Source organism: Acytostelium subglobosum (assembly GCF_000787575.1).
Source record: "Acytostelium subglobosum LB1 DNA, scaffold: scaffold1, whole genome shotgun sequence".
In the NCBI taxonomy this organism is placed as follows: domain Eukaryota; phylum Evosea; class Eumycetozoa; order Acytosteliales; family Acytosteliaceae; genus Acytostelium; species Acytostelium subglobosum.
The window spans coordinates 48,569-60,990 of record NW_012236531.1 but is presented as its reverse complement, the minus strand read 5'-3'; the positions used below and the strand labels follow the sequence as shown (position 1 = coordinate 60,990).

The window sequence follows — 12,422 nt, the reverse complement described above, 5'->3', positions numbered from 1 at the left end:
CAGTTAAGAGATCGATTTGGAAAGTCTGGTGTAATGAATCGTTGTGTGGCCATTGCCAACAATGGAAAGAGATGCAAGACAAGAGTCATTAATGTTGTTGCACCTGGTAGAGATGTCAGATTGTGTAAATATCATCAGCCAGCCAATGATCATCAGGTTAGATGTAAGGGTATCACAAAGAGACTAGAGTAGGTATTGTTATTAAGTTGTTGTGTTGTGTGTTGCTGGATTGGTCACAGACTCTAACATTTATTCTATCCATCAATAGACAATGTAAACGAGTGATACCATCAGATCATACATTCTGCAAAGCACATAGACGAGTGTATCGTAATGTTAAGAGAATCAAGATTGTTGATTGTAAAGTGACTGGCGGCCCAATTATACCATCCAACAACAACAACAACTACTACGATGACTATTATGAACCAAGTGATGTACTTGTTCTACCATTTGACAGCTTTTCAAACAACAAACAGAAACGTTTGGAGGAGTTGAGAAGGAAGAGATTGGAATCAAGCAGAAGGAATAACAACATTAACTGGAAAAAGAAAGAAAATAATGTTGGTGGCAACAATAGACAACAACAGTTAAAGAAAAGGGAGGAGAATAATAATATTTTAAAGTTAAAGAGGAAGCAAGGACAAGGAAAAGATCAACAACATCATCACCAAAAGAAGAAACAAAATATTACTACTGTTGCCACAAAGAAGAATAAGGAGTCTCCAGTAAAAGTGGATACTGCTCCAAACATTAAGACAACTAATATTTCAATCACATCAACAACGACAACGACAACGACAACGACAACGACAACGACAGCATCATCATTAGACTTTAGCACTCCACCAAATGTCCATCCAACTGCACCAACAACACCAACAATACCAAGTTTGAACAACACAGGCACATTGTTTGGAAGGGTGGCTAATCAAATGTCAGAGTTTGGATGGTCGACTGAAGATGATGATGAATGAGATGACACAAACAACAGTTTGATGACCGGTCATTGCGTCACATACCAAGAGTATAGATTGTCTGGCAATTATGTTGACAACGTTCTCAAAACCAATAAACCACCAATCAAATTCTCTTTGTTGTGTTCCAAGATTAATCATGATTCGCATCACAATCACCCAAATGACGTGTTGTGTTTTTTTTTTTTTTGAGCTTCACTAACACGAGTCAGAACAATACTCATTATTATTTATTCATTCTTCAATCTCTGTGCTCTGTTACTTACAAAACAACATCATATATATCATGAACAGAACATCATATGTTATCAATGGATGTGCCAAGGTACTCTCGGCATCATCGCGTATTAGCACACGCAACAGCAACATATCAAAGATTGGCAGGATCAACACTAGTCATCATAAATCAATGACTCTAGTGTTCTCAAACTCTGATTGCAACAACAACAAGAGATCATTTACCAACAACACTATTGGCATTCAAAGACCAAGCGATGATGTCATCTCTAGTCTTGTCAACACTCCAATCATCTCTCAAAGAGGCACATTGGTCTCTCACAAAATAAGATCTCTCACTGACTATTCAAGTCCTTCAACAGGAACAAGAAGATACTCAACACAACCACCATCACAGCAACAACAACAACAACAACCACAACAACAACAGCAACAACAACAACAACAACCTACTCAAGAACAACCAGATCAGAATGAGGATGACAATGACAAGGTACCACCCAACTTGACATTGCCACAAAAGTTCAAGTTCATGGTCAAGAGGTACGGTATACTGTTTATCATTGTACACTTTACAATCTATGGCATCACGATTGGATCATTCTATTTGGCATTGTCACATGGCGTCGATGTCACACCAATCTTTGAATACTTTGGCATGGAGAAGTCTGATACTAGCAAGGGTGTGGGCGTCTTTGCCGTGGCCTTTGCCCTGACCAAGCTCACTGGTCTGGTGCGTACCCCATTCACCTTCCTCGTCGTTCCCTTCCTTGCTCGTTATCTTCGCAAGATTGGATGGATGAAGAAATAATCACTATTTTAATAATAATAACTCATTCATTCAATGATATTTATATATATGTACATCCCTTGTGCACAGGCCACTCGATATAATATATGGCGTGTGTGTCTGGCAATGTGTCGAGGTGCCTTCCAAAGGCGAAATGGGGATGGATTCATTCCAGACAGAATTGGACAATCCGTCCAATCAGTGTGTGATTGTGTATGTGACTGCTCGCTTTGTTGTTGTTGCATCATCTAGAGGTTCGATTGTTGCTGTTGTTGCTGTTCGAGTTGTTGTTGCTCTGCGATTGTTAAAGTTGGTTGATTGTCGCATGGACATATCTTCTTTGGATTCTGGCCAACAGTGGCAGCTCTACATATGATTCCACAAGCCAATCGTTTGTTTGACTCCTTTGTTTGGGGATTGACCGAGTGAAGTACTATTGAGCGTCCAATCAAGTCCCATATATCATAATCCTTGTTAAATATTCTAAATTGTGTCTTTCCTTCTTCACTTGTGATTGTTGTACCTGAACAAGAGGATACGTTGTTTGTTAGTAATCATTTAAATCATCCACAACATTAATGCCAACATACCCAGTGTACCAGTCGATTGTTTGTTTGTAGTTGTTGGCTTGTAGGGCAGACCAACATTGTCACAACCTTTGGTGAGATCACCGAATTGATGTACCACTAATGAATGTTGAGCACCAGGTTGAAGTCCACCAATCCTTCCTTCAAACAAAAGTCCACTGCCTGAGGATGGTGTATCGATTTCAATGACTCTGATGATGCCATGCACACCAGTGACTCCTTCGCCACCAGCACCACCACAGCCCTTCTCCCAGCCATCGGGTGCCACACCAACTGAACACACAGCAGAGCCCTTTGAACCAAAACCAGCAATGATAGCACTTCTTCCAGTTGACTTTATAGTATCTATGACGTCTATTGAGAGGTCAGTGCCTCTGACCACGAGTCTCTGTTCAGGTACATCAACGGTCAGAACCCTGGTGGACCTAAGATTGTTCTCGATGCTCACTGTGATCTCCTTGACACATGACTGACATGTCATATCGACCATAAGTTCAATATCTGCAATGACATTGTCATATTCCAAACTGTCCATATCTCTTCTCTCTCTTTGTTGTCTGTGTTATCTACCTTTTCAGAATGACACTCGACAACCTTGAGCTTTTTGATATTGCTCATTCACACACACGACAAAGAACATAGTTCCAAAAGAATCTTCATCTATCTGTTTAAGTGTATGACATAAACACTACATATATATATTACCATTGTCCTCGAACATCGATTAAAGTAATTGTATGTTTCTGGATTCAAACCTTAAAACCGTTTATAGTAAGCAGGGTCACTGAAACGATCGGACCAGTCGTGTTATGGCGACATTGATGGTTCATTGTAAGTACAACTACAACTACAAAACAAGAGTTACATAACAACAAATACGATTGTACTACTTGATGTACTGTACATTGTTGATGATCAACAACATTGATTGTCCAATCGATCTTGTTGTTGGTGGACCTTGTGATACAACCCAACCAACCTAATTATAGTGATGTGGGAGATCGTCAACCACCTCCACAAGTTGTTGTGTTTAATTCCAAAGGTCATATGACCATCAACTTTTAAATGTGTTTGTTGGTGTTTGTGTGTAGTGTTTATTTGTTTGTTGGTTTACTCTTGATTGATGTTGTGTTGGAGCATGAAGGAGCTGTTGTTGTTGTTGTTGATGATGTCTCTGGAATGGGCACACACCCATCATTATCATCATCATCATCGAAGAAGGCTCTATCTGTTAGTGTTTAGCCACTTCCATCCATTCAATCAATCAATCATATCAGTTAATCCATAATTACTACTATAACACACAATTAATATCAGATAGACATAACAATAGTATTCATTGAATCAAACATCCACCATATCATCAATAATAATAATCAAAAATGGATACATTGGTTAGATGCCCAAAGTGTCTAAATATATATAAACAACCAAAGACATTGGATTGTGGACATATTCTATGTTTATCATGTTTAACGGATCAATTCCATCCAGAGAGTTCACCATACATCAGTTGTCCAATATGTATCAAACAAACATTGGTACTGAATTCAAGTGTTGCAAATCTACCCTCGATCCCTGCCATTGAGGAGCTGCTCAACTACTACCCCGACAGCTTTGGAAGCACCCATCTACATGGCCACAATGCCAACAGTTCTGGTGTGATGCTCTCGCCACGTTATGAGCGTTTGATCACATCACCCTTGCCAGATATATGTGCCGCCGTCAATTTAGGTGGTGATCAAAAGCCTCGTGATACACCTTCCACTCTATTATCCGATGATATGGCCAAGTGTCCAATGCACCATGAACGTTACAAGTTGTTCTGTACCAACAAGGAGTGTGATCGTCTCATCTGTGCCGAGTGTATAATCGATCATAGTGGCCATCACTTCTCAAAGATTGCCCGCGAGACTGACCGACGTCTCACAGACATTGAGAACCTGGTGATCTCCATGTCCAACGTTCCAATGAAGTTGCTCAAGCACAAGCAGTTGATCGAGAAGCATATCACTGATGGCACAAAGATGTACACCGATACAAAGGAGAAGATTGCCTCTGATATTGATATGATGGTCAAGGCCCTGTTGGATCGCAAGGCCAATCTGGAGACCCAGATCGATAAGGATTGGACTGAACAGAGGCAACAACTCAACGATACATTACAAACCATCTCTGTAAATATTGGATTGATCAAAGAGACGAACCAGGTCACTCAACAGCTGATGGCAGAGAGGATAATATCGGAGAAGTCAATATTGGTTAATTTCAGTCTGTCATGTGATGACTCTGTTAGTACGGGCAGCATGGGACAGTTTAGCAATGGATCAGAGAGTACATCGAGCAGTGCAACACATATGGATGAGAACTTTAATAAGTTATCATTGTCATTGTTGACCAAGTACGGTGACCTGAGGAGAATGGAGGAGTTGTCAAATAACATTATGAACCAGGTCATCACAAACATTGAGTGGAAGTGGGATGCAGAGTTCCAGTATCCACATCTGTATCAATCAGCCAGTGGCACCAGCAGCAGCGGCAGGAAGGACAGACATTCCAGTCCAAATGGTGCATCCAAGAAGACCAAGCATTCACCTCCACATTCAGTTGCCTCTTCATCTTCGGGTCATCATCCAGTATCCACCACAGCACCACAATCATTGGATGACAGTCGCAAGTCAATGCCCAGATTACAGACAGAATCCTTAAGAAGTAGTGGTGAACCTGGATCATCCAGTACTAGTACCGCTGAGCCTATCATCACCAAGGTACCATCATCAACATCTGTGGTGTCTGTCATGTCCAGTGCTTCAGCAATGATAATCAACAACAAGTCCAACAATCATACTGCAACCACAGCACCCCTTCTATCATCATCAACACAAGAACTATCAGAAAGCAAACAAACACCAGCATCAACTACACCAATGGTACCTACACCATCTGGCCCACCAACGTCAATGGGTCCACTTCATCCAAAGAAGAACCCTGTGTTTGGAAAGTTGATGACCAGAAAGGACTCAATGATCAACTATCGACTTCAATACCTATACTCGATTGGTGGAGAGCACAGCGATGGCACTGTAGAGGTGTTCAACATCCAGACCAACAAGTGGAAGTACGTAGCACCTATGCCAAGGTCATTGTCAGAGTTTGCCGCCATCTACGACAACATCAATGCCATCTATTGTTTTGGTGGCCGAGAGACACCAGACTCAATCACCAAGTTTGACATTGAGAAGAACAAATGGGAGGTGTTGGACATCAAGCTGGAGACACCTCGCTCAGGTCATTGTGCAATCTTTGACGGACGTCGCTACGTCTATCTGATTGGAGGCAGTGGACCAGTGGCTGGCAAGTCGCTGGAGCGCTTCGATCTGTTCACCAAGTCAGTTACCAAGCTCAGTGGCATGACCTACGGTCGACGACATTTCCACACTTTCTACAACGGTGACAAGTGTTTGTATGCAGTGGATGGCTATGCAAACAAGGAGAAGAAGTCATCGATAGAGATGTACGACATTGAGAAGGACACGTGGAAGGTGATAACCACGATCAAGAGACCGAGATATCTGGCCAGTGTTACATTCGATGGAGCCAAGTACATAACGATCGAGGGTGGTCTTGACCGTTGTACCTCCAAGGACATCAAGGCTATGGAGAGATTCGACACTCAGTTCCTGACGTGGGAGACGATCTCACAGAGCGGTGACGAGTCTGTCGACACTGGATGTGATGATGAGCAACAGCAGGCAATGATGAGACTCAAGACAAAGAATAGGATCCAATTCTTCAACAGTTCATTGTTTGATGGCAGTCAGATGATCTATTACACTGGAGTCAACATTGACGAGCCACTTCCAATTGTATATCGCTACAACATCAGAACCAAGAGAATGGATCAATTGGCATCAATGGCCCATATGAGATTGTCCAACCAACTTGTAATGGTGACCAAGTAATATGATTCAATTGGTGATTAAATAGAGAGTGTCCAATATATATTAAATGTGATTCATTGTCCATATGGTTACAGCTCAGGTACAGTATTATTACTGCTGCTGTTTGATTGTGTGTCCTGTACCTTCTTCTTCCTAATGATCCACATCTTTGAACCAATTGATTCGAATTCAAATCCATTGTCAGTCAATAGAACAAAGAAGTTCTTTGAGTTGTACAACTTCCTCTTGTAGGCCATGATCATGAATGAGTCTGGTCGATGATCCATCAGTTGTCTAAGTGTTATCATTAGCTTTTCAAAGTAGGCCACATCTATAAAGAATGATATCAGTAAGTGTGCAGTGTCCAGGTAGAGGTATCAAAACATACATAATATGATATCACTTGCAATGACGACATCAAAGTTATTACGATCTTCGGGGAACTTATCTCCCCATGTATCTGTAGTTGTAGTTGTTGTTGTTAGTGGATGCTATCAATGAAGTAGTAGTTATACAACATACGAGGTATATGATCATATGATAGATTGTTTAGTGTTTGATTGTATATATTATTCTCAGTAACCTCTTCATTATCTATATCACTACTGGTGACATCGAATCCTTTACGCTATAAGTTGATAATGTAGTATAAGCCTGGATTGTGAATAGGAGTAATAAGGAATGTATACCTACCTTTAGGAATAGAGATAGAATACCAGTACCAGAGCCAATCTCTATGATTCTCTTGTTTGTAAACATTTGTTGATGCTCCAGCATATAGTCAATGATGAAGAATGTTGAAGGCCATACATAACCAGCATTGGTAGCACTGAAATGGAACTCTCTAATGGTCAACTCTTCATCTCTAATTGGTATCATCTTCTCTTCGTATTGTTGTGCCACTGACACATCCTTTGACTGCTGTTCATCTTCAGAGTCAGAGTTGGTCATCTTTGCAAAGTCACTTAGGTCAAACATCTTCTTCTTCTTCTTATTCTTCTTGTTGTAGTTATTTGTTCGTCGTTTGTGTATTAACTGTTGACAACAGTTGTCGTCTGATTCGTCTTTTTCAAATGTTTTCAAACGTCATGATTACTTGATTGATTGGTTGGATTCAATGTTGATGATCTAAATTAATAACATCATCATTTCACTGATCTTCACCAATTCAATAATACATATCCATCTATACATATATATATATACAACAATGACAAGCATCAGTAGATTACTTCTACTGCGCTCTTCATCATCATTGATTGTTCGAAGTGCTATCATTTCATCATCATCATACTCAACATCATTATCAACATTTAAACAACAACAACAACAACAACAAAGATACTACTCATACGCCAGACCAACATGGGAGAACAACTCTGGTAAACTAAACATACAGACCAGCGCCAATGACTTTGTAGAGGTGAACCCAATAACAAAGGTACATACATCTACCATCACATCACTCAATGATACATACTTACTTACCTACTTACTCAAATACATTCAGGAAAGGGACATTGAAGGATTACTATGGGTGAACAACCTTTACCCAATCAAGATATCTAGATTCGACTTTAGATCTCTACTGTTCCACATACCAATCACTGCCAAGCTGCGCACAATGATGCCAGACGACATTGAGATCATATCGTTTGAGCGTCGATTCAAAGAGGGTGGCGCATACATTCACTTTAGGAAGATGACCACTGATCCCAATGAGAACGTAGAGAACATTGCTCAGGTGATCAGTTCACTGTTTGTATTGAACAACAAACACTTTCACTTTGCCTCGTCTCCTGCTCGTGCCATGTTGGTGCGTGGTCGACCACTGGTGGAGGACATCGACTCGTCCATTCCATCATTTGTACTAAAGGTCTACTTTAAAGGCTCAGAGATGTCCACTGACACTCTCTACCGTATCATCCGTCCCTATGGACATATCAAATATATACATACACCAGAAAACCAACCTAAAGGTAGGTGATGTACTTGTAGGACCGTTTCCAACAACAAACTGTTCACTAACTCAACTACTCTGTAGACGCACCAAAGTTTGTCCATGTTGCATTCAAACGATTGGAAGGTGCCATCGCAGCCAGGAATTGCCTTCACAACAAGTACTTCCCAGAGTTAGGTACAACTGTATTTATGGACTATGTCCTCATGATGGTAAGTATCAAGCTTACTTCCAGGCAGTATATAACTTTAAAGCATATTAATATCTTATACAATCAATCATTAGCGAATCAACAAACTCAAGGACATGTTTTCCAATCATCCAAGGATTATGGTATGTACATCCACCAATCAATCAATCAATCAATCAAAGGATTGTACCATTCTAACAAACTACGATAAATAGATACCACTTATTGGTATCCTAGCTACAGTCCTGACATTGGTACTATTCAATCCACTGAGAGAATGGTTCATGGAGAGGAAGCTATCAGAGAAGATATTCTTTGCAGAGATTGAAGAGTGGCAGACGAGAACAGAGGAGAAGTTACTCAATTCACACTTTAACTACAGACCAAACTCAATCGTGGTCATATCGGCACCAAAGGGATCGGGCAAGTCCAGCCTGGTTGACAAGATCATGCAGGACAGGGAGAACACATTGCTCATTGATTGCAATCAAGAGGTGAACAACTCTGATGAGGAGTTCATCGAGAACCTCTCCAAAGACGTGGGATTCTTCCCCAGTTTCTCATTCTACGCAACAGTCTCTGGATGGATGGAGGCTATCCTGCCCATTGGCAAGGGTGTATTCCACTCATCAACCGCCACACAGTTGCAGACAATACTCAAGTTGCTAGACTCATGTCTGGAGAAGAGGGAGAAGACTTTCCCTGAGGACTCCCACACTCCCTTTCCCTATCCACTCATTGTGATTGATGGTTTCTTTGGCATGATCCAAGCAATGGAGAACAAAGAAAAAGCCAACATCATCATGGACTCTATCATTCAGTGGTCAATCACAGTCACTATCAAAGGAACAGCTCATGTTGTCTTTATCTCTTCAGATCCATTTGCATCAGATACTATTAAGAAACGTAAGTCTTTATTTATTAACGTTACTTTCGCAATATATATCTAATGAATGACACATTGCTTATAGATTTGGTATCAAGAGGAGGAGGACAATCAACAACTATACATCTGGGCGATGTGCCACCACATTCCGCCAGAGAGTACATTAGACACAGACTAGGAAGAGATCTTAGTGCGCAGGACTATGATCATATCATCAACACATTGGGTGGAAGATACTCTGATCTCAACTACATGGCTCAACGTATCATGTCTGGCTATGAGGTGGACAAAGTATTACATTCAATGGTGTCCAAGTGTGTTGGAGAAATTCGTTCAGATGGATTCGGTCTGTCCAAACGAAGTGACGCCAAGCTCAAGGAGAAGGAGCAACCCAAGTGGACACGCCCACAACTCTGGGAGACAATCAAGCGTATCGCCGAGAACAAGTACGTCAGCTATGATGACCTATTGTTCAATGTCTTTCTTGGCGATCAGTCCTCTCTAAACAACCTTATTACTTCAAACATCCTGCGATTCCAATCGATTGACAATGAGAGAATGGTCACCTCATACTCACCGCTCTACTGTGCCGCCTTCCAATCCATGGTGGACGATGTAGAGTTCTGCGTTGGCATGGACATCTTTGCTCAAAAGTCTAGAATCGAAGAAGAGTTGCAAAAGTTGTCCAAGGTAGAGGATGAATTGATCAAGGTAAGTGAACATAAGTGTCTTTGAAATCCATCCCAAACTCTAACATTCATCCTCCTTTACACTCACATCTACAGATCAAGAATCTAAGTGCCAACAACTGGTGGTTCGAGGAGATCGGATTGAAGAAACGACGTCAACTCTTGGAAAAGAAGATGAAGGAGCATGTCGCCAAGATAGAGACCAGGGAGAAGATACTAAAGAATCACATGAACTTCCAAAAGTCCTACCAAGCTCAAAAGATTGAGAAGGAGAAGGATTTGTAGTAATAAAATAATAATAATATATATGCCTTGTATTTGGAATGGTGGAGCAACAATTGGTTGTCTGGGAGAAGCGTTGTTGTTAATGTGGTTTAAATAGAGTCGGTCTCTTCCACTGGTTGTTGTTGTTGTTCTGGTTGTGGTTGCTGTTGCTGTTGCGCTTGTTGCTGTAAACCCATCATGAAAGCGGACTGATGAAGTGGGATACGTGTGAGTTTCTTTGATGCTGGAGAGTTATTGGTCACCATACTACTGGCCAATGGAATACTTGCACCACCACTTGGACTGGTACTGCTGCTGATGACGTTTGTATTGTTATTGCTGCTGCTGCTGCTTCCTCCACTTGGATCGTTTGGATCTTGGAAGAATAGCTCCACTCTAAAGTTCTCGCTGTAGGACTTGTGTTTCTTGTCCTTGTGTGCCTTGTCCAAACCAGTCTTGGTGATGACTTCATGCTGCGCCACGAACGAAGTGTTTATCCAGAACATAAACATGCGATCCTCCTTATTGCATATCTCTATTCTTACATCGCCATTTACATCGACCTTTGTAAACTCGAATGAAACGTAGTCATCATTGTCCTCATCGTTCTCCTTCTTTCCAACGATCTCATTCTCGTAGTAGGTCTTGTAATCAAAGTTGCTGACTGTACCATATGGATTGGCCTCCATCTGCTTCAACATGGCAGAAGTGCCAGCGCTTCTACCAACAGTAGAGTAGCTCTTTGCTGATGGAGATGAAGGTGGTGATACAGTAGTGTTCTGTTGTGGTGCTGGTGTCTTGTCCTTCTTGAATAACACTCTCCTCTTCTTCTTGTGATCCATTCGTTGTATAGTAATATTAAAATGATCATCCTATAAAGTGTTTAAGTTAGTATCCAGTGATTTCATTCATATAATCTAGTCTGTTAAACTAACCTTTGAATTAAATATAGTCTTCTTTAAGAGACATATATTGAAATTAATGTCAGAGAGATTGATCTCATTGGGCAATGGTTTGAGTACGATCTTGCCCAAGGTCAGTGGTCTGTGCAATTGATGGTTGCCGCTGGCCTGTACGAATCGTCCAAAGTAATGTACATATCGAATTTGACTTGGAATAGTGACACCCTTCTGATTGTATGTCCTGAGTGCCGCGTAGAATTTGAGTGAGCTCTCAGTGTCGGTCCACATGCGACAGTAGAGAAGCCAACAGCATATCATCAGACCAGTCCTGCCCTTGCCTGCCTTGCAATGAATGACTGCAATGTTCTTCTCACTACGACTCATCCAATTATCGACGTCCTTGCAAAACTCTTCGATCAGTGTGAACTCTGGTGCATTGTGATCATCGAACGGATAGCATGCCACTCTACCATGGAACTTGCCATGATCATAGTCTCTCTCTGAGCACAGATTGTAGACTCTGTAGTGATCCTTGTGTTTCGTCTCCAAGAATCGTTGTACCTCCTTCATTGGATTCCTAAACACTCCCTCCATCTTTTCACTGGGGAATCCCATTGCTATTATTCTCTCTGTGATATCTAAACAACAACAACAACATTGTATGTAATGTTAACACCTATATTTATATCCATCCATCCATCTATCTATCTTGGGACTAATTGTAGAGAGAGTTGATAAAACTAAACATACATGCTAAATCTAGATCGAATCCATCCTTTTGGTATCTTCTCTTCTGTTTTGAAACAGCCAATCTGAGAAGTTGTGCCATTATGTATTATTATTATTTGTATGATAGTAATTGATGTATTTGTATGATAGTTGTTGTGTGATTGTGTTGGACAAAACATTAACAACTGTTGGGTGCCACTACCGACCCCGATTGTATATTTTGTCACGAGGTTGTGGTTATAATATATCCAACGGCAAAAATTATTTGAA

At 41.0% G+C, this 12,422-nt stretch overlaps 6 protein-coding genes across 6 annotated transcripts; 3 read left to right on the top strand and 3 right to left on the bottom strand.

Annotated features, from left to right (window-relative positions):
* Nucleotides 1-1,263: 1,263 nt before the first annotated feature.
* SAMD00019534_000290 (hypothetical protein) lies at nucleotides 1,264-2,025 on the top strand (the record flags this gene model as incomplete). The annotated part of the gene is made up of 1 exon (XM_012903462.1): nucleotides 1,264-2,025. One exon carries the CDS (start codon nucleotides 1,264-1,266, stop codon nucleotides 2,023-2,025), a length of 762 nt encoding a protein of 253 aa, XP_012758916.1.
* A 230-nt stretch (nucleotides 2,026-2,255) lies between these two features.
* SAMD00019534_000280 (hypothetical protein) lies at nucleotides 2,256-3,126 on the bottom strand (the record flags this gene model as incomplete). Its single annotated transcript, XM_012903461.1, has 2 exons — nucleotides 2,256-2,527; nucleotides 2,595-3,126. Coding segments are annotated over 2 exons (804 nt in total), but the record flags the coding sequence as incomplete, so codon positions are not given.
* An 847-nt stretch (nucleotides 3,127-3,973) lies between these two features.
* Nucleotides 3,974-6,553, top strand: SAMD00019534_000270 (hypothetical protein; the record flags this gene model as incomplete). Its single annotated transcript, XM_012903460.1, has 1 exon — nucleotides 3,974-6,553. The coding sequence occupies one exon, from the start codon at nucleotides 3,974-3,976 to the stop codon at nucleotides 6,551-6,553; it is 2,580 nt and encodes an 859-aa protein (XP_012758914.1).
* A 74-nt stretch (nucleotides 6,554-6,627) lies between these two features.
* Nucleotides 6,628-7,576, bottom strand: SAMD00019534_000260 (hypothetical protein; the record flags this gene model as incomplete). Its single annotated transcript, XM_012903459.1, has 3 exons — nucleotides 6,628-6,863; nucleotides 6,921-6,990; nucleotides 7,229-7,576. Coding segments are annotated over 3 exons (654 nt in total), but the record flags the coding sequence as incomplete, so codon positions are not given.
* Nucleotides 7,577-7,742: 166 nt separating this feature from the next.
* Nucleotides 7,743-10,542, top strand: SAMD00019534_000250 (hypothetical protein; the record flags this gene model as incomplete). Its single annotated transcript, XM_012903458.1, has 7 exons — nucleotides 7,743-7,973; nucleotides 8,043-8,511; nucleotides 8,577-8,704; nucleotides 8,778-8,825; nucleotides 8,898-9,588; nucleotides 9,654-10,279; nucleotides 10,354-10,542. The coding sequence occupies 7 exons, from the start codon at nucleotides 7,743-7,745 to the stop codon at nucleotides 10,540-10,542; spliced, it is 2,382 nt and encodes a 793-aa protein (XP_012758912.1).
* A 92-nt stretch (nucleotides 10,543-10,634) lies between these two features.
* SAMD00019534_000240 (hypothetical protein) lies at nucleotides 10,635-12,252 on the bottom strand (the record flags this gene model as incomplete). Its single annotated transcript, XM_012903457.1, has 3 exons — nucleotides 10,635-11,393; nucleotides 11,457-12,061; nucleotides 12,174-12,252. Coding segments are annotated over 3 exons (1,443 nt in total), but the record flags the coding sequence as incomplete, so codon positions are not given.
* Nucleotides 12,253-12,422: the final 170 nt, after the last annotated feature.